This window comes from Gavia stellata, chromosome 27 (assembly GCF_030936135.1).
Source record: "Gavia stellata isolate bGavSte3 chromosome 27, bGavSte3.hap2, whole genome shotgun sequence".
Lineage (NCBI taxonomy): Eukaryota > Metazoa > Chordata > Aves > Gaviiformes > Gaviidae > Gavia > Gavia stellata.
In genome coordinates, this window is record NC_082620.1 from 5,467,822 (window position 1) to 5,492,524 (window position 24,703).

General features: G+C 45.3%; 1 protein-coding gene across 1 annotated transcript in view; it reads left to right on the top strand.

Annotated features, from left to right (window-relative positions):
* The window catches only part of SAMD11 (sterile alpha motif domain containing 11), a 126,280-nt gene that overhangs the window by 38,607 nt on the left and 62,970 nt on the right, over positions 1–24,703 (top strand). Inside the window, exons 3-4 of the mRNA XM_059829937.1 lie at positions 41–219; positions 8,689–8,739. Of these exons, the coding sequence (XP_059685920.1) occupies positions 41–219; positions 8,689–8,739 (230 nt within the window). The remainder of the gene's footprint in view (positions 1–40; positions 220–8,688; positions 8,740–24,703) is intronic.

The window sequence follows — 24,703 nt, forward strand, 5'->3', positions numbered from 1 at the left end:
CCTGCCCTTTCCCATTCCAACTAATTCCATGCTGTGCCAGAACCGGGGTCGCCTGGCAGAGAAGAGGACGATCCCCTTACCTCCAACCAGGATCCCGAAGAAAGAGCTGACCTCAGTTTTCTCACATAGTGACGACAGCGAAGAGAGTGATAAGAGCAATGGTCAACACCCTGAAGTAAAGCAGGAGGAGGATCTCCATATCAGTATCATGAAAAGAAGGTACTTTCCTGCCAGGGAGTGCTGCATTGCAAGAGCAAAGACAGAGAAAACTGGACAGTGGGTGAGAAACCTTTGTGGGCCAATACTGCCCAGGCTGCCCAGTGGAGTCACCTCCAGGGCCTGAAATTAAAGTGCAAATGTCGCATTATAGCTCAGAAAGAGTCTTTGGGTCCTCTTTTCTACTTACTTACTCCTGTTTGGGGCGAGTAGGGCTCTATGGGGCCTTGCACCATGGGCCTTGTGTTTGTACTAAAAGCGTCTGTATTTGCAGACTGTAAATTGTATTTCAGTCTCTGTCCAGCATTCTGTGTCTTTGTGCCTGGTGAGGCCAATGAATTGCATGACCAAGAAGTCATCTGTGAGCCTTTTACATAGCTGTCTGAAAACACGCTGAGGTGTATGGGTCCAGAGTTCTGCCTTTTGCTTTCAATTGTCCCCAAATTCTGGTGTAATATAAACTGGATAATTTAATGTTGGGGAACGCAGTTTGGGAAGGAGGTAGCAGCAATGGTTGTTGTTACATGTTCCTGATTACAAGTGTCAAAGAGCATAGCCATGTCTCACTGATCCTGAGTGCCTCTGTAGTCTAAAAGTCGAAGTAATGGAGTTGCAGTAGGCAAAGAGTCACTCAGGTACTGGGGCTTACCTCAATACTTACGTATTTTGATCATGTCTTTCTCAGTACCGTATACATTCATCCTGGAATCATGAAGGGTTAAAGGAAGAGGAGAAGGGATTGTCTTGAGTTACATTCTGGTAACCATCACTTGGACTCTCACGTACAGTCTCAGTGCCGATAATATTCAGCTGCAAAATTTTGGGTTCTCTCATCCCTCTGAAAAAATATGATGTTTAGAAGACCTGTAACTACAGGAAAATAAATACCTAAAGGCTCTGTGTCTCAGCATCCCATGCATATCATTGCAACTCATCTTGACTGTCATCTTCCTCTGATGCATAAAATCACTCAGATTCTAAGACAAGCCCTATAAAAACAGAGGAGTGGAAACCGAAGGCATGTAATTGCTTTTCTTATGTTTTATGTGTTTCTTGCTCCTGAGTAGATAAGCTGTTTCCCCCCTTGCCTTCCAGCAGATGCTGGTACATTCAGCAACCGAGAGCTTGAAAGTAGGGAGACAAAACAGTAACCAGCTCTTCTCATAAAACCCGCCTGTAATTAAAGTCTGGGTTTATCATTGCAGCTGTCCAACAGCCATGTTCAAGGGTTATCGCTTGGAAATGAAAAGGTGTTTAGGGAATGCATCTGCACTGTGCATGTGTGCACAGGAGCCACAGAGGAGAGGGATCCCTCCTAATCAGTTTTGGTAAACTGCCCTTCTTCTCCTGCCCCCTTTAATTATGCTTTTAATTCTGCAAAATTACAGTGCTAGATTGTCTCATTAGGAGGGAGAACAACATGATAACTATATAATTGATATGCTGGGCCCCCCAAATATAAAGTGCTCTTATCTTAAATCTTTAATTACTGTAATTGCTTTGCCTTGTTTATTAGGAAATGAAGGAAAAATACTTAATAGTTACTAGCCAAAGGTCCCCCAGCTTACCACTTCTGTGCTCTTCAGTATTTTTCAATCAGTTTGTCTGAAGGTCTCTTGTTTAAGCTTTGTCTTGACTCCTTAGAGGAGTGCATGATTCTTACCAGGTAGGCTAGACTCTCATGGCTTTCGTACAATTGTTCTTTTCAGTTTCCTGGGAGCTCTGATACAGTGTGTGGGGGAAAAGCTAAAATAGCTGGGGCAAAGAGGGGCTGGGCAGCACTCTTGACGAGTGCAGCAATAACAGAAAAAAAGAGCACATAATTCAGTGCTTGGTGCCCAGGCAGGGAGCATCTACTGCTCAAATCCCTCAGCATTTCTAAGCATTTTGTCCCTTGCAAATGGGTCCCCCAACCCTCCTGTCCCAAAGAGAGGGGACTGGCCATTTCCACCTGCTCAAGAGCAATGGATGGAAAGCGACCTGACCCCACTCTTGCACAGCCCAGCTGGAGGGAGCAGCTCTGGCTCTGTTCTCAGCATCATTAGCAGCCCCGGGACTGGGGTGGAAGGTGTGATGGGGCTGGCTGCAGAGACAGCAGCAGTATCATAAAGGCTAGACAGCTCGCAGACGTGACAGCTGGGGCCCGGCAGAGACAGTGCCCCATCTGCTTTCTGGTTTTAATTCACCTGTTGTATCCTCCCCGATTGGTGATGGATTGGGCTGAGGTTTTATTGTCTCCCACTGAGAGGAAGAAATAGGTTAAACTGTGATAGTAGGAAAACAAGGTCAGGGCCTGAGCAAACGGGTGTTCTCCTCCTGTACCCCTGGATGGCCCTTGTGCACACCTGCATGCGCTTACATTATAAACACTTGCATTATTGCTTTGAACATTGTTGCATTTTGTTTTTTCTCCTGTTCCCAATTTCCTTTATATTGATTGTTTCCTTCCATTGTTGGCCCAAAGGAATGCTTACTGCTACTTTGAGGTCTGGGCATTGGTGAAGAAAAGACTCTAGGAATTAGAATAGGAGTTGGAACTTAGTTTCTTGGCTAGTCCCTCACCCTAGCCTTGGACAGTGATTTCCTCCGTGACCTAAGGCAATTGCCCGTGGTGATGGCCTTCAGAGAGGGTCTGAGGCAGAGAAAACCTGCCTCATGATGTTCTTGCAGTCCTAGAAAGGAGCAGAGACCTGTAACTACCACTAAAGTTAGTGCATTTCAGTGCAAGCCAACTTACTTCACAACCACATCCTTGCAAAACTGTGTCACTTCGCTGTCTTGCACATAAGTAATTAAGTTAAGGAAACCAAGCCTCACACTGAAGTGAGCTTGGCTCATCTGCTTTGAAATCCAGGTGACCCAAGCTTAAAGGTGAATGTTTTCATCTTGTAGTGAGACCCCTTGAGTCCTCTTTAGCCGTCTTTGCAGGGTGTGCTAAGTAGCCTTTGTGTTACGCCTCCTGTCTGGAAGACAGAGGGCTGAAAATCTTGTCTCATATAACCAGAGGCGTCTGCTGAGCTTGATACCGTAGCTTGATACCCAGACTGTAAGCACTCAGCTCTGAAGATTATTGGGACAGCGTTGCAGAGGAAAATCCTTTTTCTTTTGATCAGATTTCAGGTTCCTGAAAATCTTGCTCTTTCACAACATTGCCTACATGCAACAGTTGCATTGCCTTAATTACTATGGCTTGGTTAAGTTGTACTGACTCCTGGTGAGAATGCTTGTCTGGCTATGAAAATATTTTTTCCTATTTGGGGAAAGAATTATATCAGTATAGGGCATTTCTATACCAATGCAGCTATGTCACCTGTATGGTTATTTTAGTCATAGTAATACTGGCATAGCTGAACTGGTACAAGAACTATGTAGGGCAGACTTCAGTTAGAAACTTTGGCTTCAGGAAGCCTTTTTCCTTTCTTGCAGACTATTAACTAAGCTGCCTCTCCCCAGCAAGCTAAACTAAAAGTCTGCTTTTTTGTTACCGCTCTCTGGTTTATCCTAGACACAAAATAAGCAATGCAGAGGAAGTTTGAGACTATGGATTCCATTGCTCTGCAATAGTTTGGGGAGCATTGATAAATGCGTTACAGCAGGAAGAGCCTGTGAGCTTTTCCACACTGAGCTTCAAACGGCCTTTAAGGATCTCCATTATGTTATCCCAAGAATCTCCAAACGGAGGAAAGCCAGTGTAGCCAGAGAGTAAGGTTCAGCTTTAACACTAAGATCCTCACATGCTGTTGGATTTAAGCCCAGCATTGTCTTGTGGGTACATGAATTTAATTTCTATTTTAAAGACTGGCCTTTTTCATTAGTATGGGAGGGGAGGGAAAGAGAAGAGGAGAAATGTGATGATAGCATCTGAGATTTAACAGGGTAGGTTAGGAACTGCTCACGCACAGCTTTGTCTAAGTCCCCAGCAAAATGTGATGGCATGGCTAATAATAAGAGGCAGTAATACTTAAGCACCTGTTTAAAATGGTGAAAGTTTTTTACCTGACCTGTCTCTGAAGGAACCCTTATGGGATATCAGTAAACATGTACACTGGACTGAGTAATGGGCAGGATAGGTGCGAATGGACATGTATGGTGAAAATGCTTTTGAAATTCTTTTAATAAAACAAGAGGATTGGGAGCAAAAGTAGGAGCAGATTGTACAACGAGAGCACACAATGGCCTGGGTTCCTTGCCAAATATTGCTCTGAAATAAAAGCCATTTTGAGGAGAAATAACAAAAGTTGTCCTGTAACAGGGTGTCTGTGCACTGAGAAGCAGATTTCTGGAGAACCTCATATTGCCCTTAAGTCCTTCCTCCCTTTTTTATGTCACTCCCCCCCAGACCCCCGAATCTTCTCTGGCTGTGTCAGCAGTATGACCCTGGTGTCTAGCACCTGGCATGGGATTAGTGTTATTTCAAACCAGAGGAGAGCATTTGAAATGAAGGTGCTTACTCAAGGAATGGTGGAACACTGTCTCCTTGCCCCTATTCACACATGAACATGGATAGAATCCAGACAGGGGCAAGTTGCTCTCTCCGGTCCCCGAACATCCCTCACCTCGCAGGCCAGCTTTACAGCATTCTCCTCACTCAGCGTCCATTTTCTAATGGCGAAATTACTGACCTCCACTAAGCCTTAATGGCTAGCGTCTGTCAGCCTTTCCACTGCCTGCCTTTCTAAGTGGAAAGCTATTTCTTATATCCCATAAGGCTGCTGCTCTTTGACTCCCTAATTGATTGAAGATCAAACCCAAGCACCCCCCCATTATGTTTGTCACATGCACCTGCTTGTAATTCAGAGCCATGAGGTCCTGATGCCTTCTCAGCTGATGTGCAATGTACACAACGCTGCCTTTGCCTTCCTTCTCTTGCTTGGCCTCTTCCTGCAAGGCTCCCAAACAGTCCACCCTGGTGCTGCCCCGGGATGAGAGCTGTGTGACATCCCCCCTTCTGGGGGAGCTCAGTTTCATGGCAGGATACGCCACACAACACTGCTTTTACCTGCTGCCAAAGCCAGAGCATGTCTGGGATCTGGGCTAGCTGACAAGGCTCTTGTCAGGTAAGGGACTGGCTCCTGCTCACCACTCTGTATACAACCCAAGGATGGGCTTGTGTAGCTGATAGTTTGCAAATTATTAGTAATTTGATTTCAATTGGATGAATAACCCCTTAAAGCAAGACGTGCATTAGCCTCAGCAATCTAATTGGTGGTAACAGCATAGAGATGTGGAATGAGTGCTTGGTTCTGCTCCCTATCCCTCTCACCTCCCCCCTCCAAGATAATTAGGATTTAATTTCATTCTCACCTATTCGTTTGTCTAAATATGAGTGGTTAATTATCCATCTCGGCAGATAGATGTTTCTGCCTTTATGGGGATCTGAGCTATTCCTTTGGTATGAGGTTTTCCCTCCCCCCTACTTATAACTCTCTGATGCAAGTGTTCTTACACTTTGAAGTTTAGCTGTGCTAAGTCTCATTATGAGCCATGCCTTTGCCCGACACTGAGGATCACGATCTGCAGTCTACCTGTGTCAGTAGCTGCAACAGACCATGAGAAGGTTACATTTTAGGGAAGGCTGGGAGTTTTAACTTACAGACTGAACGCCAAGTGAAGAGCCAGGAGCCCAGGCAAGCTCCTGCTCTGATGTCAGTTCCCTTTGCTGCCTCAACAGATCATTTCACCCTCCAGCCTTATGCCCCCTTTGGTAGTGCCACGGCTGGGAGGTACCTGCCTACCTGCTTCCTTGGCATTTGGGTGGGATGTGGACCCTCCCATTAAGGTACAGGATCCGAGTCAGGGAGCTGGAAGTGACGGCAGTTCCCAGTGTGGATGGGAGCTTTTGAATGAGGTATATTAACTGCACGGATAAAAGGAACGTTGCAGCCCTGCTTTGAGAGTCCAGTATGAAGAACACTTTTTACCTTCCAGGTAGTATTGTAATAGATGTATATCCTACATGTTGTGAGGAGAGGCACGTGGTTAGCTGAGTTTTAGGGTGAGACAGAATGGTTAGTGGTGCAGCAGAACGGGATGCTCTGTTGCTGTGCATCTTTCGGTGCCAGCTACACAGGCTCCCTGAGGGCCCTATGGAGCATGCACAGGGGTGTAATGGGAGCACATATGTGGTCCAAAGTGGACTCTGGCCCACTGTTAGGCTCTGAACACTGCTTGGAGGAAATAATGCATGTTGCCTTCAGAGAGAGGCCCATGGGGCAGGTTACCTTAACCCCAGGTTTTCTGAATTACAATTTTTTCATCAGGAAAGGGACCATGGAGTTTTAATCAGACAAACATGGCATTTAACCTACATAGAGCTCAGGGTCAAACCCTTTCAGTTTTTTTGAGGGCACTGAAGAACGTTTTACAGACAGCAAAACAGGAGAAGCGCAAGGTTCCTTTTCAGACTTCCAGTTTGATTTCCAGCTGGTCCCACCAAGTTCACTGCTGTGCAGTTTTTGGAGCTCTCCCCACTTCCACTGTGCAGCTGCCAGGATGTGATTTGCACAGGGCAAGGTGCTGAGCTGGAATTACAGGGGGTTTATGGAGGTTTTGTGTATGTAGGAAATCTTGTATTCTAGGGAGCAGAGAGAAATCAGGCTTACCGCCCTCCACCAATTCCACTCTCTTGTGAGCAGGCCAGACCCTTCCGGGCCTGTTAGGGCCATAAGGGCTTTGGCTGCCTTGAATTTGCTTTGAACTTTGGATTGAGATCAACTTACCTGGAAAGTCCGGATGTGTCCCAGAGTTTGACCAAACTTCAGTTCATGGAAATTTTACTCAATGCCCAGTTTGGCCGGTCCTTTCCAGAAAGTTTTCAAATGCTGTCTGAATTTTAACTTTGCAGAACAACTGTTCCTGCTATAAGCTCAGTAGTTGGGAAGTACTTACTCCATTTCTATTTGCAAATAAAACGTTGGGAAGATGGAAAGCTGGGATGGGTTTTCTAAACTGTTGCATATGAGGAAGAAGAATAATAGGAAAAACTAAGTACATGCGGAACTACTAAGTACAGTTCTGAGCGCAGCTTTATTGGTGGAAGTTAATATCTACTAAAATCTAACAATCCCCTAAAAGAACTACTCACCCCTAAAATAACTACTCAGAGAGCAACCAGACTCTCTTTCTGAGCCAGTCTTGTGGGAAGAGCACAAAAGATATGCTATCACATTAGTAAAACTTGCAGCAGCATCATGTCTTGGATGTGAAATGATTTCCGTGCTAAGAGTTGTTTTCAGTTGATTTCTGAACTAGGCTGATGCAGGGGCACCCATTCAGGAAAGCACTTAAACAGACACTCAAACCTGAGTTAAGTCCCATTGACTTCACTGGTCATGCTTAAGTGTTTTCTGGCCCAATTCAAAGCACATTCAAATCAGAAGAAAGGCTCTCTTTTACTTCAGCGGGTTTTAGATTAGGCTTTTTCTGCAGTCAGATGGTCTTCAGCTATACATTGTTGCTTTTTCTAATTGAGGACAGAGGCAGGAGTGCTATAGGGATACACAAAATATGCAAAAGTTCTTTTGGCCTCTGCTACTTGTGATATTTGCAGCCACTTCTGTTTAATGCTTTTGGGAACCTACATCTGCAGGAGCTGATTTATACGCATAGCTACAAACCAGCAGGTTCACTGGCAGATGCTGAGAGATGTGGGAGTGGGTTTGTGCAAGAATACAGGCTTGCTTGCCAGTTTGGTCTCAAATGGCTGGGGTTCTCATCAATCACGCTGACATGGAGAAACAGTGGTGGTCACAGACCGTCTCTGGGTGGTGGGGGAGACCGGTGCTCCCTGATAGTCAGTGGAGACACCAGACCGTGGAAGGTCAAGCATCTGCCTTAGCCCTCTGGGTTGGTGTAGATGCTGTCTAGTAGCCAGAGGGATAAAGAAAAAACCCAACAAATCCCCAACCCCCTTGGCTGCTCTGTCTTAATTTAGGATATTGCTCATCTAGAATCTGCTATTCCTGCTTGTCAGCAGGCAGAGTGACAGAATATGTGAAATTAATTTCCGAGGTGGGAAATTGCTAATAATTTATTTACAGCTGGGGCGAGTGTGGAGGAGGGAATACAGTACAGATATATTTGGGTTTTCTTCATAAAATGTCAATGCTTAGCTCTTTCTGCTTCCTCTGAACATGTCCTATTAGTTGAGACAACATCCTGCGGTCCCTATGCCTATTAGGGAGACTGCATGCAGCAAAGAGAAGTTCTCTCAGCGCTGTACAGCTCACCTGCAGCTCTCTCATTTACAGCACTGTGAGTCCTGCTGTCGACACTCAGGACTGCCATGTGTGTGCAGTGTGGCTCGTCACAGCACCCCACAGCTCAGAAGAAGGCAGTAGTTGTGGTTGAGAGCTAGCGAGAGGGAGTTTGAGAGGACCATGGGTGGGTTGTCATGATGGAGCAGATCTTTTAAGTGGCAAGAGATGCAGTGTTCAGCGTGTGCCATTGACCTCTCTGTTTGTTTGTTAACAGGATACACACCCACTGGGATTTAAACATCTCCTTCCGAGAGACCTCTTGCAGGTACCATTTTGGGGCACCCTCTTTGTATGGTAGGCTAAGAGTTTATGATACGTTACTGGCATATGGATGCTGTTAGATGTAAATGAACATTTCTAACTGTCAGTGCTGTGGTTTTTTTCCTTCCTCCTTTGTTCCCCTTTTTCCCCTTACCACATATCCTTTCTTTTGTTTTTATTTTGGGGAAAGTTGTCTGTGGGGGGAAACAGCCTCTTTTATGTTGGAAGAGAGAATTGATTAGACTTGTAAAGAAAGCCCATTATTGGTTTTGATATGATTATGTTGGTCCCTTTTTGGAAGGATGCAAGGTTGGGGTGGCCCAGATCTATTTCTCGACATGAGAGACATGGGAGTCTGCATCTCATTTGCCAAAGTGATTCTTTGCACAAAAAGCTCACTGGAGGCCAAACTGACTGATGCTCCTGAATTGCTCAGGAGTTGCAGCGTTGCGCTTTGCAAACTTAAAGCAGCGCTACCGTAAAAGGTGGGCCTGTGACTACAAATGACAAGAATCACTGGATGACAGATGCTTTAGATAATACGATACCACTGAGACACCCTGGTCCTGCAAAAACTTAGGCATGTAGACGTCTGACTGCAGTGTTGAAGTATGAAGTATTGGAGCCAGTAAGACTCTGTGATTTGCAATGTGAAGTATGAATGGGTTGAACTACAGCTGCGAAAGTGCAGTGCGAGAGTATTCACAAGTCACCTTGGGAAAAAGTCGACGTTCAAAAAATGACAAATAAAAGAAATGACATAGAAGTCTGAATTGTGAGAAGAGAAGGATTGCCAAAGCAGTCTGGTATATTGGTTTTAAAGTCTGGTTTCCTGCAGTAACAGATACCCTAAGATGGTGGAAATTCATACATTGAAGATACCCAGTTACAAACTTGAATATTCCTTTGTGATCTCTGGGTCGGTTGATACAGAGCATACAATGCACCACATTGCATTTTCTTTACGTGTTGCTAGTAGTCATAAACTTTTCTAACCTTTTAAAAATATAGCTGCAGAGATTGGCCTCTGCACTGGAAAAAGAAAACTGGAATTTTGAAATTTCTCTTTCATACTCAGTTGCTACATCTGAGTGAAATAGTTGAGCCTGGCAGGTGCTGCTTGTTTTCTAAAAGAAGAAAAATTAATCTGTGCAGCTGTGAAACTTGTTGGGGAACATAGAACAGAAGGAGGTAGATAGGGTGCAGAGCAGTCCAGAAGCCGGTTCTGTATGTGCTTCATACATACGTGGATACTGTAGAAATCAGGATCTGGTCCATTGGATCTGCTTGCAAATAGCAGTCCACTAGTAATCGTTTTGTTTTGCTAAAAGTAGTTCCTGATGCTTTTTGTAAACTTTCTGTTCAGTTAGGGATTCAAAAATAGTAGGAAAATACCTTACGGAAGTGCCCACTGCGTGCTAGACACTTCACAAACATTTAAGAAACGATTCATACTCTGTAGAGATCAGATTGTCTGGACAAGGGGGTGCAAATAATTTCATCTGAAGACTTTTGTGACAAGACTTAACGTGTATAAGACTCAGTGCAGCAAATGTAATGTTTACTCAAGAGAACATTGTTTAAGAGCTTTAGAGAGACATACCTATCAGTACTGCAGCTGATGTGGGCATTTCTCTGTTATATCTGCACGCCTCAGAATGTTTTGAAATGTAAGCATCAGTTACAGGAGCAGAGAGTATTAGAAATTACTTCCATCACATGCCCTTCAAATGCAGTGCTAACAAGTTCTGTCCCTGTTCTGTGTGCTCCCAAAAACAACTGTGGCACAAGGGTTAAAGTGGGCAGCAGAGAAGTGAAGGACAAATAGTCTCTGTCATTTTAACCCATTCACACATACCCACTGCCTCCCTTCCCCAACCTGTTCTGTTGGCATCATTGGTGTGTGAAGGTCATAGCCTAAACTGTGCACCTGGAGAGACAAGTTCATCTATATTTAATTGCGTACTGGACTATGAATTAAGTCTTAGCATCCCCATGAGGCTCAGTGGAGGTAGTGGGGAGCGAAGGGTGGGAAATCTGTACTGATTCATACTCCGTTAGGGAAAGAGTGAGGGCAGAGGTACGCACTGGTATTTAAGTAAGCACAGACTTTGGCCCTGAAGCATAAAACCCCGTAATTCCTAAAATTTACAATGTTAAGAATACAGAACCCCACCCTGATCAGTAAGCATCTGGAAGCCAGTCTAGAAGGCGCATCTCACCCAGCACTCCTATTAAAAACAGCTGAAGTTTTTTGTATGGCAGCCTTTAGAATAAAATCCCTGGTTTGTTGCTATAAGCTTTTGGGACTCTGAAATACAAACGCATGGATTCCTTCCAGGCAGACCCTTTCATGATAAATTTCAGCCTAGAGCAAAGTTTTATGGCTGAGTTATAAACTCCTAAAAGGCAGAGGTTTGTAATGGAAGTGCTGACACAAGCCTTAATTAAGAGCCACGTGAACAACGATTCTGCACAATGGCAACTAAGGGTGCAAACACCTTTGGAAATTAGAATCCCTGTCTTAAAAAAAGTATTCTGAACTTTCAATGCATAGAATAAAATAATGGTCTGATTTTTAGGTCAACAATTACATACACTTTTTCGTCTTCCTCAGCTTAACTGTTTGTTCCCTTCAGTTTAGCTCTCTCCTGGCAGAAACATGAGTAATTCCTCCTGGGAACAGAACTTTGCTTTTGCAGTTTAAACAAACTAACTATCAAAAATTGTGCCCATCCAGCTAGTTCAGAAGAAGACAACACGTGTTATGCTATGTAAGTCATTTGCCTGATTGTGTCAGTACAGAAAAATGTTGTATGTATTTAAGTGGCCTAAATTGCCACACAGTTCTGTAAAACATCTGGCATAACTAAAATACACCACGGGGTGACAAAAAGGTTTAGCTGACCTTTGTTCTCAGTGACCTGTGTAATTCAGCACATGGGAGTTGCACAGGTCATCCCAAACCCATGCCAGGAAACCATTACGATGCACCACACCTGCATGAATACACACAGTCACCATGCTATTTAAATCAAGCAGGTCTGAGAACTGCCATCTTAATTTATCTGCCTCTTTGTCATAAGTTTGTCTTTGATCTTCCTTTCCAAGTTGTCAGAGGGTACTTGGATTCATTGGCTTTCTTTAGCCACCTTAGAATTGCTGTCTGCGTTGCCCTGGATAAAAAGTCATTTAATTGGGTACAAATCATTCTATATGCAAAGAAGCAAAAGCTTGAGATAGGGGAATTGTCCTGAAAGGGGAGATTAGGATCTCTCCTTGTCTTGCCAGCTGCTTTGCTCCCTTCTCTTTTAAGCTTTGAAGTTAATACAGGTTTAAGGTTTGTTTACAGCTAGAGTTCCTTTAAAATTGCCTTTTTAAGGTAGAATTCCCTTGTCTGGACATAGTGTTCCTGGAATGATTTGCTGAAATGTGTTAAAGTTGTTCAGTAAATGATGCACTTCTTTTATTTCAAGACAAGCCTGTCAAATTTTGAAGTAGTAAACACAAGGTTAAAGTCTGGTCTCCGCCACAAGATGTCCATTCTCTGCTCCCATTGATTTCAGCGTGAGTCACAGTTGCTCAGCACCACAGCCTGGATTACCTTTCTGAGGTTGAGGCATCTCATGAAAATAAATTGTGGAATAAAAAGGAGTTCCAGGGAGGAAAAGGATTTTCCTCCTATTTGTTGCCACTTGATGTCTTGAGGGAACTGCAGGGAGGTGAGTGAGAAATAGATAAGAAGCCGTGCATGTTAATACCATGCAGTGATGCAGCTCAGGATGGAATAAACATTTTGCCCACCTGAGAATTTCAAGATACTGTCAGTGCAATTAAGCCATCCCTGTTTCCAAGGAAATCAAGAGTTGTTTAGTGTTGCCCTTGTTAAAGATGGCCTGACTGGTAGGAAAGAAGATGGTATGTAATTTGGGTAAAGCTGCATAAAAAAGACAAGGAGGGAGCATAGCAGAGAATTGAGCTAGGCATCTTGACGTTCAGCCACACGCTTTAGCTTTTGGCCGTATGGGAAGCAAACTCTGAAAGAATGTCCAGGGCAGCATCTAGTGGGCATGGTGGTGTTGGATTGATGGTTGGACTTGATGATCTTAAAGGTCTTTTCCAACCTTAATGATTCTGTGATCTCTGTCTTCGAAGTCCTGCACTGGTGCAGGCATAAAAGAGTGACAAAGGAAGGAAGCAGGAGCATGCAAGAGAGTCTGGTCTCTGCTGTATGAACAAAAACCCACTTGAGGGACACTCCAAGCTTACTGGGCCTGCCAGGGGATAATTTTATCCAGGTACATGCCACTTGAAGGCTGCATAAGGAAATGGAAGGAAAACAAAGGCATCATTTGCTCAGAGCAAATAAAATGCATTTAACGACAACCGTTTAAACAAAGATTACTATGGTGTGTAGCCAGCCTTTCTGGATGGGCATGAACCGTATTAGAATGTATTTTAGACAGGCAGACATTTGGCCAAGAGCCTGTGTATCCATGTGCATGTGTGTGTGTTTAGGTTTAAATCTGACTACTCAGTGGGCCTTTCCATGTTGATTTAACCCTAGCATAAACCCTTAGCCAGAACTGAGTTTAAACAGCAGTGCTTACACTGGTTTGTTCCAGGTACATATTTGGTCTATGTGGAACAGCTGCACACTTTTTAGAAAGCTGTATTTAAGGAGGAATGAAACAGGTTAGTCAAGAAGGAAGAAGGCCAAGTGGAAGAAGCAGATGAAAAATACATGGGAAATGGGGCAGGAGAAGAAAACTGAAGGGAAATTCAGTGGTTTAGCTCATTCCTTTGGAAGATACACAGGGAGAGAGAAAGAAAGCAGGAAAGGAGAATTGAAAAGTAGATGGTTCTCAACATGTCAAGGCTGATACTGACGCAGCAGAAAGTATTGGTGTGTGATGCAGGTAACGCTATCAAGTGCCAGAGCATCCTGCTGCTCTGCCCTTTAAGGATTGATAGAGGATGGCTTCTGGGCTGTCTGTCTGTCTGTCTGTCTGTCTGTCTATCTATCCTAGTAAGCTTTTGCCTTTTAATCTAGGAGACCTGAAGTAGGTACTAAAAGGTCACAAGAAGTTTTTAGCATCTGGAAGCTAGATGTGACCCCTTTACTCCTTGCAGTCTTTAGCATCTGCTGCTAAAAGAGCTGGTATTTGTCAGATAAGCACCTTCAAGCTGCAGCAGAAAAATCAGCCAGTGGCAGAGGGACAAGAGTGCCTTCAAATGGGGACCTGCCTTCACCCTTCCGTGTTGGTCACTGATTTCTGCCTCGACACCAACGGACAGCAGGGCTGAAGCAGTAGCCGCAATTGAAAAAACTGATAGTGAGCTGAACTAAACAGAATGAGTCAGATTTTGCCCGTCTGATTTAAGTAAGGGCAGAGAAGACTGGTGACGTACCAACTGTATGTAGACCTACAGAGCTGTTTCCATAACTCGTGATGACTTTGGAGGACAACTGTGAAGCTGACTCTTGACTGTGTGCTATAAAAAACTTAAAAAGACCCCAGTGAAAGATCCCAGAATGTATTAACCATGACTTTTGGATTGGTATGGGGAGGACACTTATTTAACATGAGACTGAATTTGGCCCTTCCAGATTATTTCTGTGGTGGCTTTGGGATGTAGACTGTTTAAGGAAATGTTTTAATCCTCATCTGGGCGGAATATACAAAGAGCGCTCACCTTTGTAACTGTTAAAGCTGTGAACCAGGACGTGGTTCCTGAAGGCAAAGCCAATAAATACAAGGAAGCTCTTGGCTAATGCCGCTGTTGTTGGCAGTCAAGGCAGGGTGATGTGGAGACAATATGTTGGAAGGAAAAGACTTTCCAGATGGGTGAACTCAGTTTGTTCATCAAACAGTGACATACCTGTTTGATTTTAGACAATAGTTGCCCAACAAGTAAATGGATGTGTTCTTTTGTTTAACTGGAAGAAGAGAAGTAAAGTAAATCCACACCAAATCCACATAATTGATAGACATTAACAATAATGTTCTGTGTCACAATGAAGAGCATTTGGGAAGGTTCAGCCAAGGAGCTAAGCCCCTCCAGTTCTTTAGAAAAAAATATGAGCAACCTTTGCTTTGCTTGTGTTTGGTCACCCACAAAGCATCCGTGTGACATTTGTAAGTGTGGATATTGAGATAAAATGGGAGGAGCTGCTACGTATGGGCCTGATGTTCCATCAGCTGCTGTTTGGGGACTTCAAATGGCAACAGGACAGACTTCTCACTCTATGCTGTAGCGTATACGGTTTCTTTTTATTTGTGGAACCCCCAAAAGACTGGTACTGGCAGGAAACAAAGAAGGTCGTTCTTGACACTGTCTTGCTGGAGAGCACTGATGAAATTCAGTTCCAGAAGCTGCTTGTATTCCTAGACTCCACCGAGGCTGCTGGCAGGAGGCTCCCCAAGGCCCATGTGAGTTGGGTGAATTAGGCCTGGGATGTTCAAGGAGTCATGTAGAGCAGAGTTACCTGAGTAGCTTTTGCTTCTCCCTTTCCTGTAGGGATAAGGCCAAACAAGGCCTTATCTATGGCCTTGTTTGTGCAGATTCTGGAACGAACATACTTGTAGGGAAGAATGGATGAAGAGGGAGGAGAAAATTAGTACCTATTGGTTTGCTGAAAAGTATTATTTCATCTGAAATAATTATTTCCTCATTATTTCATTAGCAGTACTTTTTGCTCTTATATTCATTCCCAGGAAGCTTCATTGACTACAGGGATGAGTTAGGGAAAGGAGACCATTTATTTCTGGCAGAGATTCAGAGAAGTGCTAAAGGTGAACAGGTAGCTGATAAACTAGTTTTTTAAAGCTAGAAGAATGCAGTTATCTTTCAAATAAGGTAGGTGAGAAAAGCTGTTAGATACCTACAAGGCAAGAGGGAACGTTTAATCAAGAGTAATGCTCTTCATATTTCTCCCCTGTATGTTGTCATCTCTTTAGTGTATCTATCATGGGAGTCGGGGTATAATGGACCTTTTGTAGGGCAACTGAAAGGATTCTGGATAAACCAAGCATGTGAAGGCATTTTAAGACCTTGGTATATTGTTGAGATACACATAAGCTTGGCTGCAGCTTTTGGGGAGCATTCTTGATATGTTTCAGCTGCATACTGTGATCGAAAAGAGACTCATATCCTTCTGCTTTTAGTTTGTATGTTGGATCAAAACTTGAAGGGCATGTTTCTGAAACAGGAGGTTTTCTGACCTCCCTCTTCACACCCTACTGTGAAATTGAAAGGATTCAAATATAAGTCTGTCTTGTCCTTCATAACATGGATATGGGAGTGATTCCTGTAGATCATCCATTCCCACTGTTCACTGTCTAAACTTACACCCTATCACCTGTTTAAAATCGCTCAGCTGAGTATTTTAATATTTCATCAGTTCAAAGCAGGCAGCTTAATGAATTGAGAAAATGAGGAGGATTTGGGATATTTAAAGAGACCTTATATCCATTAGGCACACCAGCTGCGTGTCAGCGACACATTCTTTTTATTGGCTGAGCAAAACATTTCTATTTGCCTGTTACTGAGGAACATTGGAACGCAGTATCTAGACAAGTCCAAAACTTCAGGGAACGCTCTATGTGTCAGCAGGACAAGCCCGATGATTTTGGTGCAAATCAGATGTGCCAAAAAACCTGTCAGGAGAAAAATCAGGACCTCCAGGCTCCCTGGTGCTGCAGGCAGAGGAATCGTTTGGCCCTTTCCTGCACTTGCATGCATGCAGCAGGAGCAGCTGCTTAGCTTAGAGGGCAAGGCTGGGTGTGACTTGGATTCTGACAAGCAACAGAGTTTCAGAAGTATTTTTTAAGGGACCAGTTTGGAGATGCAGCATGGGAGACCTAGGAACTTGGGGAAATTTGGGGTAAGCAGGGATGATTAAGTTGGCGTTAATGACAAACTGGGGAACTGAAAGAAGGCTTTATAAATTTGCATGGGAACACACTAAGCCCCTGGGAAATGATAGAAAGGAAAATGAAGAGACACTGAAGCTCTAGGATGAGGAAGGGATCCAGTGTGAGCTGCAGGAGTCCATGAGGCACGGAGTATTGGAGGTTGACTCACAAGGTCTGTATAGTGAGGAGGCAGGGAAGAGCAAAATGGAGACAGTTTTAGGTATTCATAAAATGCATTTTACTCACAATAAGGGGTTCTCACAAGTATGTGACACCCCACCCTCCAACTGCACTTCTGCTTGCCGTGGTTGCCTTCATTATTCTCTTAGTGAAACGTTTCTTATTAGTGGCCAAGGTGAGCTGTAGCCTCTGCTCGGGGAGGGGGTGATCAATAGTAGGGGCTTGATGGATGTTCAGAGGAAAAACGTACAGACACTTGTAGTGGTTGTGGCAGATGAGCTGATGAAGATGGACTGTTACAGAAAATCCTTCTGAACTCTGGTGAATTTGTGTTGGGTTGCTGCCCAACAAGTGTGTGCGTAGAAGGTAGAAGTCAAAGATGTTTTCAAGGGACTAGTGATGTGTGTACTTGGATGCACATCTGCATTAAGAAAAAAATGGCAGGCGGGAGAAAAGAGTCCGTAACTAACCTTCAGGCTTCTTGCCAGCTTTTGGGGTCCTGGGTTCCATGTCCTTATGAGAGGAAAAAAGCACAAGACCTTCAGGTTTCCTGCCTCAGAAGAGAGCCGTGGGCAGTAAGGCTGGTGCAAAGAGCAGGAGACTGCTATGAACAGCAATGCAAGCATCATACGGGGATGGTGCTTCCCAGGAGCTGCACCTTGCCAGCGATAGTCTTGCACAGTGCTTACACCATGCTTTTGTAACCCCTGTACTTTTTACAAATGTGCGTGAGGTGTCTCATCTGGAGGGCCAGGGCCGGTGTATCTTGCTGGTGATGGAGGAATAGTAAAGTGACTGACTGAGTTTAAGGTTTTCCCTACCTTGTTTGGTAGGCTCTCATCATTTCTAATACCTTGTGCTCTTCTCCTTTTCTCAGAAGTCACCATGCTCCTTTATCCTGCTGCACAGTAAGCTTTTTGGCTCCAAGATTACAACTGTGGTGGAAATGCAGGATTCAAGATGCATTAGGCTTGTCTGATAGTTTTTCAAACTCAGAAGCCCTATCTGCATTACTGCAGGCAGGAGGGGAAATGCGAGGCCAAAATGCCTAGCATGGGCATCCCCCTTGCCAAATGCTTTTGTGGCACCTTAGCGGATGGGCACATGTTAAAACCAACTATCGGAATAAGGTGCTGGTAGTGATAGACTGGGTTTGCACTTCATCTCAGTGCTTTATCTTTTCCTCATCTCTAGTCCAGCATCAATGTGGTGTTTTTCCATCTTATTTTTATTTATGGGCTTGCAGAGAGCCGAATGACAAAGCAGGATTACAATAAAAACATCTTTATACTTATTTCCACCTAATTTTGGAGTTGCCAGCTCTGTGGATCATTTTTATGAACTGTCATGAGCATTAATGAAATTTTATGAGCATTTTGCTTGGGACATTGCAGGATGATTTTTTTTTTTTTTTCCAAGATAAGTCTGCAGGGAGAATTAGGGCTGTATTGCCCATGATTGGGGTTGGGATTTTCAGGCCTCTCAGCTCCCTCCAGTTGGAAAAACTTGTTTACCCCTCCCTCTTTCCTCTTTTCCCTTCCCTTTTTGCCTGTGCCTGATGGGTGACATCTCATCAGAAGGTGGAGATACCTGAGAGGCAGAAGTTGGGTGCTTGTAAATTGTTGTCTTTCAAGGTCTATCAAGACCAATCATGCCCCTGTACTTGGCGTTGGTGGGGCTGTGCCTCGAACTGTGTTCAGTTTTGGGCCCCTCACTCCAAGAAGGACATTGAGGTGCTGGAGCGTGTCCAGAGAAGGGCGACGGAGCTGGTGAGGGGTCTGGAGCACAAGTCTGATGAGGAGCGGCTGAGGGAGCTGGGGGTGTTCAGTCTGGAGAAGAGGGGGATGAGGGGAGACCTCATCGCTCTCTACAACTGCCTGAAAGGGGGTTGTGGGGAGGTGGGTGTTGGTCTCTTCTCCCAAGTGACAAGCGACAGGACAGGAGGAAATGGCCTCAAGTTGTGCCAGGGGAGGTTCAGGCTGGATATTAGGAAAAATGTCTTTCCTGAGAGAGCGGTAAAGCACTGGAAGAGGCTGCCCCGGGAGGTGGTGGAGTCACCATCGCTGGAGGGGTTCAGGGAACGTGTGGCCGTGGCACTGCGGGACATGGTTTAGTGGGCATGGTGGGGTTGGGTTGGAGGTTGGACTTGATGATCTTACAGGTCTTTTCCAACCTTAATTATTCTGTAATTCTGTGATGTCTAAGAAGGACAGAGAGTGACTGAGAGGCTTTTTTAATCAGTGATGAAGTTTTAAAAGGCAACTGAAAGACTGAGCAATAAAAATATAACCAAGGCCAAAGAATGAGAGGCAACTGTGCCCTGAGCTTTGCTTGCTGGAAATCATGCTTCTGTCTTCTGTCTAGAGTGCAAAATTCTCATGGGGTACAGCTTACTCCTGCAGCAGTGGAGGGAGGTGGGAGTCTTTCCATTAGCTTCAGCAGGCCCTAAGCTGGTTTCCTGAGCAACAGGGCCAGGTTGCACTTGGTTGAGCATGTGAAGGTGCTGTTGAACACATTGCTGGCTACAAAGGTCAGTCGCCAGGTGGATGTGTGGTCTAGGTTTTTGCAGCAAATAGAGAAGTTAGAGATGAACTCAGGAAATAAGGAGAGGGAGCCACAAAGTGCATCACAAGGTAGCTTGCCTCCCAGCAGTTTGCCGCATTGCAATTCATGAAGTGGCAGGTCAGAGGAGCTGAGGCTGCCCAGCTTATGCCAGAGAGGTCCTGGAGTATGAGAAGTGGGATGGGGAGAGGCAGTAAGGCACAGAGAGGTCTGGAGGAAGGAGGCAGCCCCTCTGCTCCTCAGAGATGCACATACGCATGCTCGCTTGCATCCAGCTTCTTTGCCTGGGGCTTATCTGCCTATCTCTGATGGAAAAGTGACACAGCCTGTCAGCGGGTCATGCTGCCTATTGTTTAATAGTGAAACAAACTCTGCTGCTCCCCCTTGCACCCCCCGGCCCCATCCACTTCTTTATTAGTCCCCTGATCAGAGCCTTCAAATCCTTGACCCAAATCCTCCTGTGCCCAGCTTTGGGTCTTATCCTGCTCTGGCTGTTCTGTCCACCACCGACCTGAGAGGAAAGGTATTGGCTGTGCGCTATGTGATTAGGGAGATGTTGCTGGATGTTTTGAGCTGTGTGCAAGGTGATAAGCAGGAGTGAGGGAGGAGGGGAAGAGCCCTTGATCGGTCTGAGCTGCAAGCTTTCCCTGATCCACATCCCTTCTCTGTTTCTGCTGACTCAGTGACCCTAGTTTTACTGCCTGGGAGTGTCAGAGACAGTGACCTTGCCCGTCTGCTCAAGGACCTCTGGCACTCAAAGGCCATGCCAGGGCAAACCAAGACATGCTGAGGAGAAAGTTATTTTGCAGAATTTCTTATCCCAAGATGACTCTCAGCTCTGCCGGACAGGAAGATGGTTAATCCTGCACTGATGTGGTGCTGTGCATGTGACAGGGAGTCAGAGTGGTCATCTTGTGAGATGTGCTTTTTTTCATCTGGGTAGGAAGGTTTCCGTGCTAGTAAGGAAGAAGCTGAGAGGATTCATCAGCTCTTGGGAATAAACAGATTATTTTACTCCCAGAGCGCTCGATTCAGTGTGGTCAGGGTTCTGAGATGGAGGGTCTCTATTTCCTTCCTGGTGGGCAGAGACACAGGTCACACATTTTTTTCACTCTGAGCTGCCACTATTAACTGGGAGTACGATAGGGTGATTTTCTGACAGGTTCTGTGCAGGAGGTCAGGCGAGGTAGATATAACAGTCCCTTCTGGGGCTTAAAATCAATGAATCTGTGATTAAATGGCCCACAGAGGCTGGACATCGCAGGTTAAAGGAAAAGGAGTGATATTGGTGGCATTTTATGTGGGAGCTGCGGTCAGGTATTTCTCTTGCGGCAGCACAATGGCCAGCAATCCCCAGGTCATGTCTGTCCTTCTAGGTCCTTTTAACGAGCCCCAGATTTACCTGCGCATAGTAGGGAGACAGAAGGTGGATTTTTTTCAGGGGCTGGGCTGGAGTGCATATGTTTCTATGGAAATTGGTTATTAGTTTTGTTTTGGGTTTAAAAAAATGCTAAGTAAAAAATACAAGAGCCTTTGAGTGGTTATTTTACACCAGTCCTGACATTACATAGTTGTGCTGTTACATAAGGTTGTTTCTCAGAGCTATAATGATGCAACAGTATTTATAGACCAATCTGGGTTTTCCTTTTAATGGCTTCCATAAAAAGCTCATTATTCCCTTCCCACAGTCACTGACTGATTTACATGCTTGTCCTATCCCTGGGCGTACGCTCCAGTTTGGGTAGCCCTGAGCGACACACTCACACTGTCTGCTTGTTGCTAAATGACTCTGACAACAGTCTGGCTGTGACGCTGGTCTGATCCTTACACCAGAAACTTGTCTTTTGGGGAGGTGGTGATTAGAGGGGAGAGGAGGTCGACAGAGAAGAAGAAAATCACTTGTGTTTCTGCAGGTTCTGGCAGTATTGTCATCTCCTTGGAGCTGCAGACTGTCTCTCATTCCTGGCGTATCAGCCTGGCCCCGCAAGGGACTTGGCCTGGCTAGAATGGGTGCATATGGTATGTAGAAGGAGGTCACAGCAGAGCAAACAGAGTCTGTGAATCTGTTACCCAAGCCAGGGGTACCATTGAAATCTACGCTCGAACTGGATTGCATCTGGTCAGGCTGAGAATGAGGAAGGAAAAGAAACCCCATGTGTGTTCCTCAGAGTGACGTAGGAGGGTTTGTGCGGAGGATGCATGGGCACACGCCTGTGCTGATCTCCAGTTTCCCTGGCTTAATCAATGTCCTTGCGTCCTTCCCCCTGCAAGCCCTGACATTCCTCCTTTTGCATATTGGATTTTTTTTTCTTTATTGTAGGGAGGGGCAGAGGGTCGGGACAGTTTTATGGCAGCTGTATTGATCAGTAAAATTTAATATAATCCCTGCACTTACTGTGTGATCGTTAAGGGGATGGAGAGCCAGTGAAACATATTTAAAAAGAAATATTTTTTAGTTTTATTTCCTCCCATGCTACTTTTCGGAGTCTCTCTCCTCTTCCAAACCTGGCATCAATCTCCTACTTTGCATCCCTTCAAAGACAGTTATACACTTTTGACTAGATTTTCACAGTTTGCCTTTGATTTGATTAAGTCTTAGGAAAAGACTTATCCAGTCTGGTCCAGTGCTAGTCATTCACCATTTCCTCAGCTAACTGTCTTGCAGCTTCTGCATCTATGCAATTTTGTGTCTACTGAGAATATCACTCCCACTTTCTTATCTCAGATAGATCTGGAACTCCTATTGCTGAAGTACCAGGTTGCCTCTTGGTGTCTAATGCCTCCCACTCACACAGTGCCCCTGTGCATCGCCATGTGCATGGAGAGCAGCAGCACAAAGTGGTTAACTGACATGCCAGCAAAGTCTGGGCAGGAAATTGGAGCAGAAAAATGGCAGCTTGAGTTTCAAACTTGTGCTGAATATCCTAACCACTGGAGCAGGCTTTTTTGGGCACTGCTGAGTGGTACTGCACCGCAGGTGAAATACCTCCTCTGCAGAGTGACCTGCACTTCTTGTGCCCTGATATCAAGCACTGAAAGGTATGTGATCTTGCAGCTCAGAGCACGGGCAGAGCAAACCCTGTCTGCTGGCAGGGTGGGCAATCTCTAAGAGGCACACAGGGCTCATTCTGGCTCACCCTCTGAGGAGGATGGGGCATGACATTTGTAGCGAGGTTACCGTTACTCTTGCCTCCTTAATTGTGGAGAGGGCTGCAGCAAACAGGGAGGCAGCCATTATTGAAAATTATTTAAATTTTGACCAAATTTTCTCCTTCCCCTCTCCCTCCCCCTCCTTGCAATCACTCTTTGCAGTCACTTTGAGCAGCGTGTTGCGAGAATCACCAGACCCTGCGGGCGCCTGGCTGCCTCTGCTAGATGCAGAGACTCTGACACTGATTTATATTTTGGTTAATTGTCTCCATCCATTAGTCTCCTCATGCTTCTCCTTGTTAAAGATGCAGTTGCTGCTAATGTCTGTAAACGAAACACATTTAAAAGGCATTGCTCCCAGTCTGCATCCGGCTTGGGTTAACAATCACTGGAAGCTGCCACCTCCCAAGGATCTCAAGGGGTATGCCTCCACTCCGGTGCCCTACAGGGGCAGGGCAGCCCAGGCATTTGTCAGCGCCTCTCTGCTTACCCTCACTCAAGGGGCCAAGAGCCAGAGGGGCCAAGAGACTGAGGTGTCTGCCCCATTTATCTAGTCCCCTCTGTAAGTCACTCCATCCTGAATGTGCTGGCAGGGTTGGCTCCAGAACCAGGCTGGGAAGATAGCTTTCAGCAGATGTAAGGGACTAGTTTGCTGGGGCCATTTGAGATTGAGGAGAGGTGAGAGTGAGGGTCCGAATGTTGGTCAGCATGAGGACCAGGGGACAAGACAGGACCAGAAGGGGTCTTGGAGCAATAGCTGCTGGCTTCAAACACTGCCAGATGGAGGCTTATGGTGCAGATGTTGCTCAAAAAAAGATTATTGTTCTCAGAAGTCTGTCACACAGGATTGTTGTATGTCTGGTTACCACAGCCTCCCTGAAAGGGCTTGCTCCTAATTCATTTATACATCCCAAGGGAAGGCGACACTTAGCAAATTTGACAGTTCAGTGGCAGTCCCTATGATAGACTTCTCCTTCCTTGAGCGCAGGTTGTGGCTCATTAGCTAGGCTAGATGATGTTGCTCATGCAGTGTGTGCCAGAAATGATAGTACTGCTGGTTTAGCTGTTGTCCTGCAGGTGCTCCTCTGCGGCTTCAGTGGATTACCGTGGCATCTTTTCCCACACAGACACCTTCTGGCTGGGTGACGTTTCCACCAGTTGTTGATGTGGCTGTCTCTCCCCTGGAGTGCCTTTTCCTGTAAGCAGTGCAGCTATCAGATGACCACTGGTGGACCATTATACTGCCATTACAGAAAGTCTCATCAGAACAACCAGCTTTGGGGGAGACAGAGGACCAGCTAGTTCCATTAAACATAGACAGTGCGGCAATCAAAGCATTCGTAGAGAACATTAGCAATGCTTTTTTTCCTCCAGTGGTAATTTTTGCAGCCATTAGTTATTAGTACGTCTCATTGCTGCTTTGCAGAGCGGACTCCTTATATCAGAGCATTGGGATGTGACAGGGAATTTTAAGACTATCAGCTCTGATCTGTATCTGAGCTGCACAGTTATCCATGTTGTCCTGACTATACTCCCAGAGTCCTGCACCAGTGTTCATTGGGTTTGGGTGTGAGGTTTTAGGATGAGACTTTTTTTTGTTTCCCAGACCTAGCGTGGAACCTGCGGCATATGCCTCCTATGCTGTACTTCCCTGCAGTTTTCTTTTGTTGCCGGTGTAACAGGTCAAGTGTACAGTGTTTTCAGGAATACCCTCCAAGGTCAGGTGGCCATTTTGTTAGAAAGCAGCTTTCATTTCGTACTACATCCAGGTAAAGGAGCCATTTGGACTTGGCCTTTAAAGCTTTGTGGTTGCTGCTTGCAGCACGCGTGGCCTGAGTTGCGGTGCACTGGTGAGCTGCTCAGTTGCCATTGGCTTAGACAAAACCCTTATCACAGCTTTCCTGTGTTCCTGGTAAATGGATCTATTGCTCCTGTGCCCTCTCTTCATTAGGATCTGAAAATTGCCCCAGCCATAATAATATCCAGCCACTTCTCTGACTTGCTTTTGGCAGCAAGACAGAGCTTGGTGGCAGAACGGGAATCCTGTTCCATGGAAAGCAGCTTGCAAAAGCCTAGGACATTGTTTTCAGTGGATAAATGGGCAAGGCAAAGGCAGGACAGATACATGGCATGTTTGGTGGGATGGTTACTTCTCCA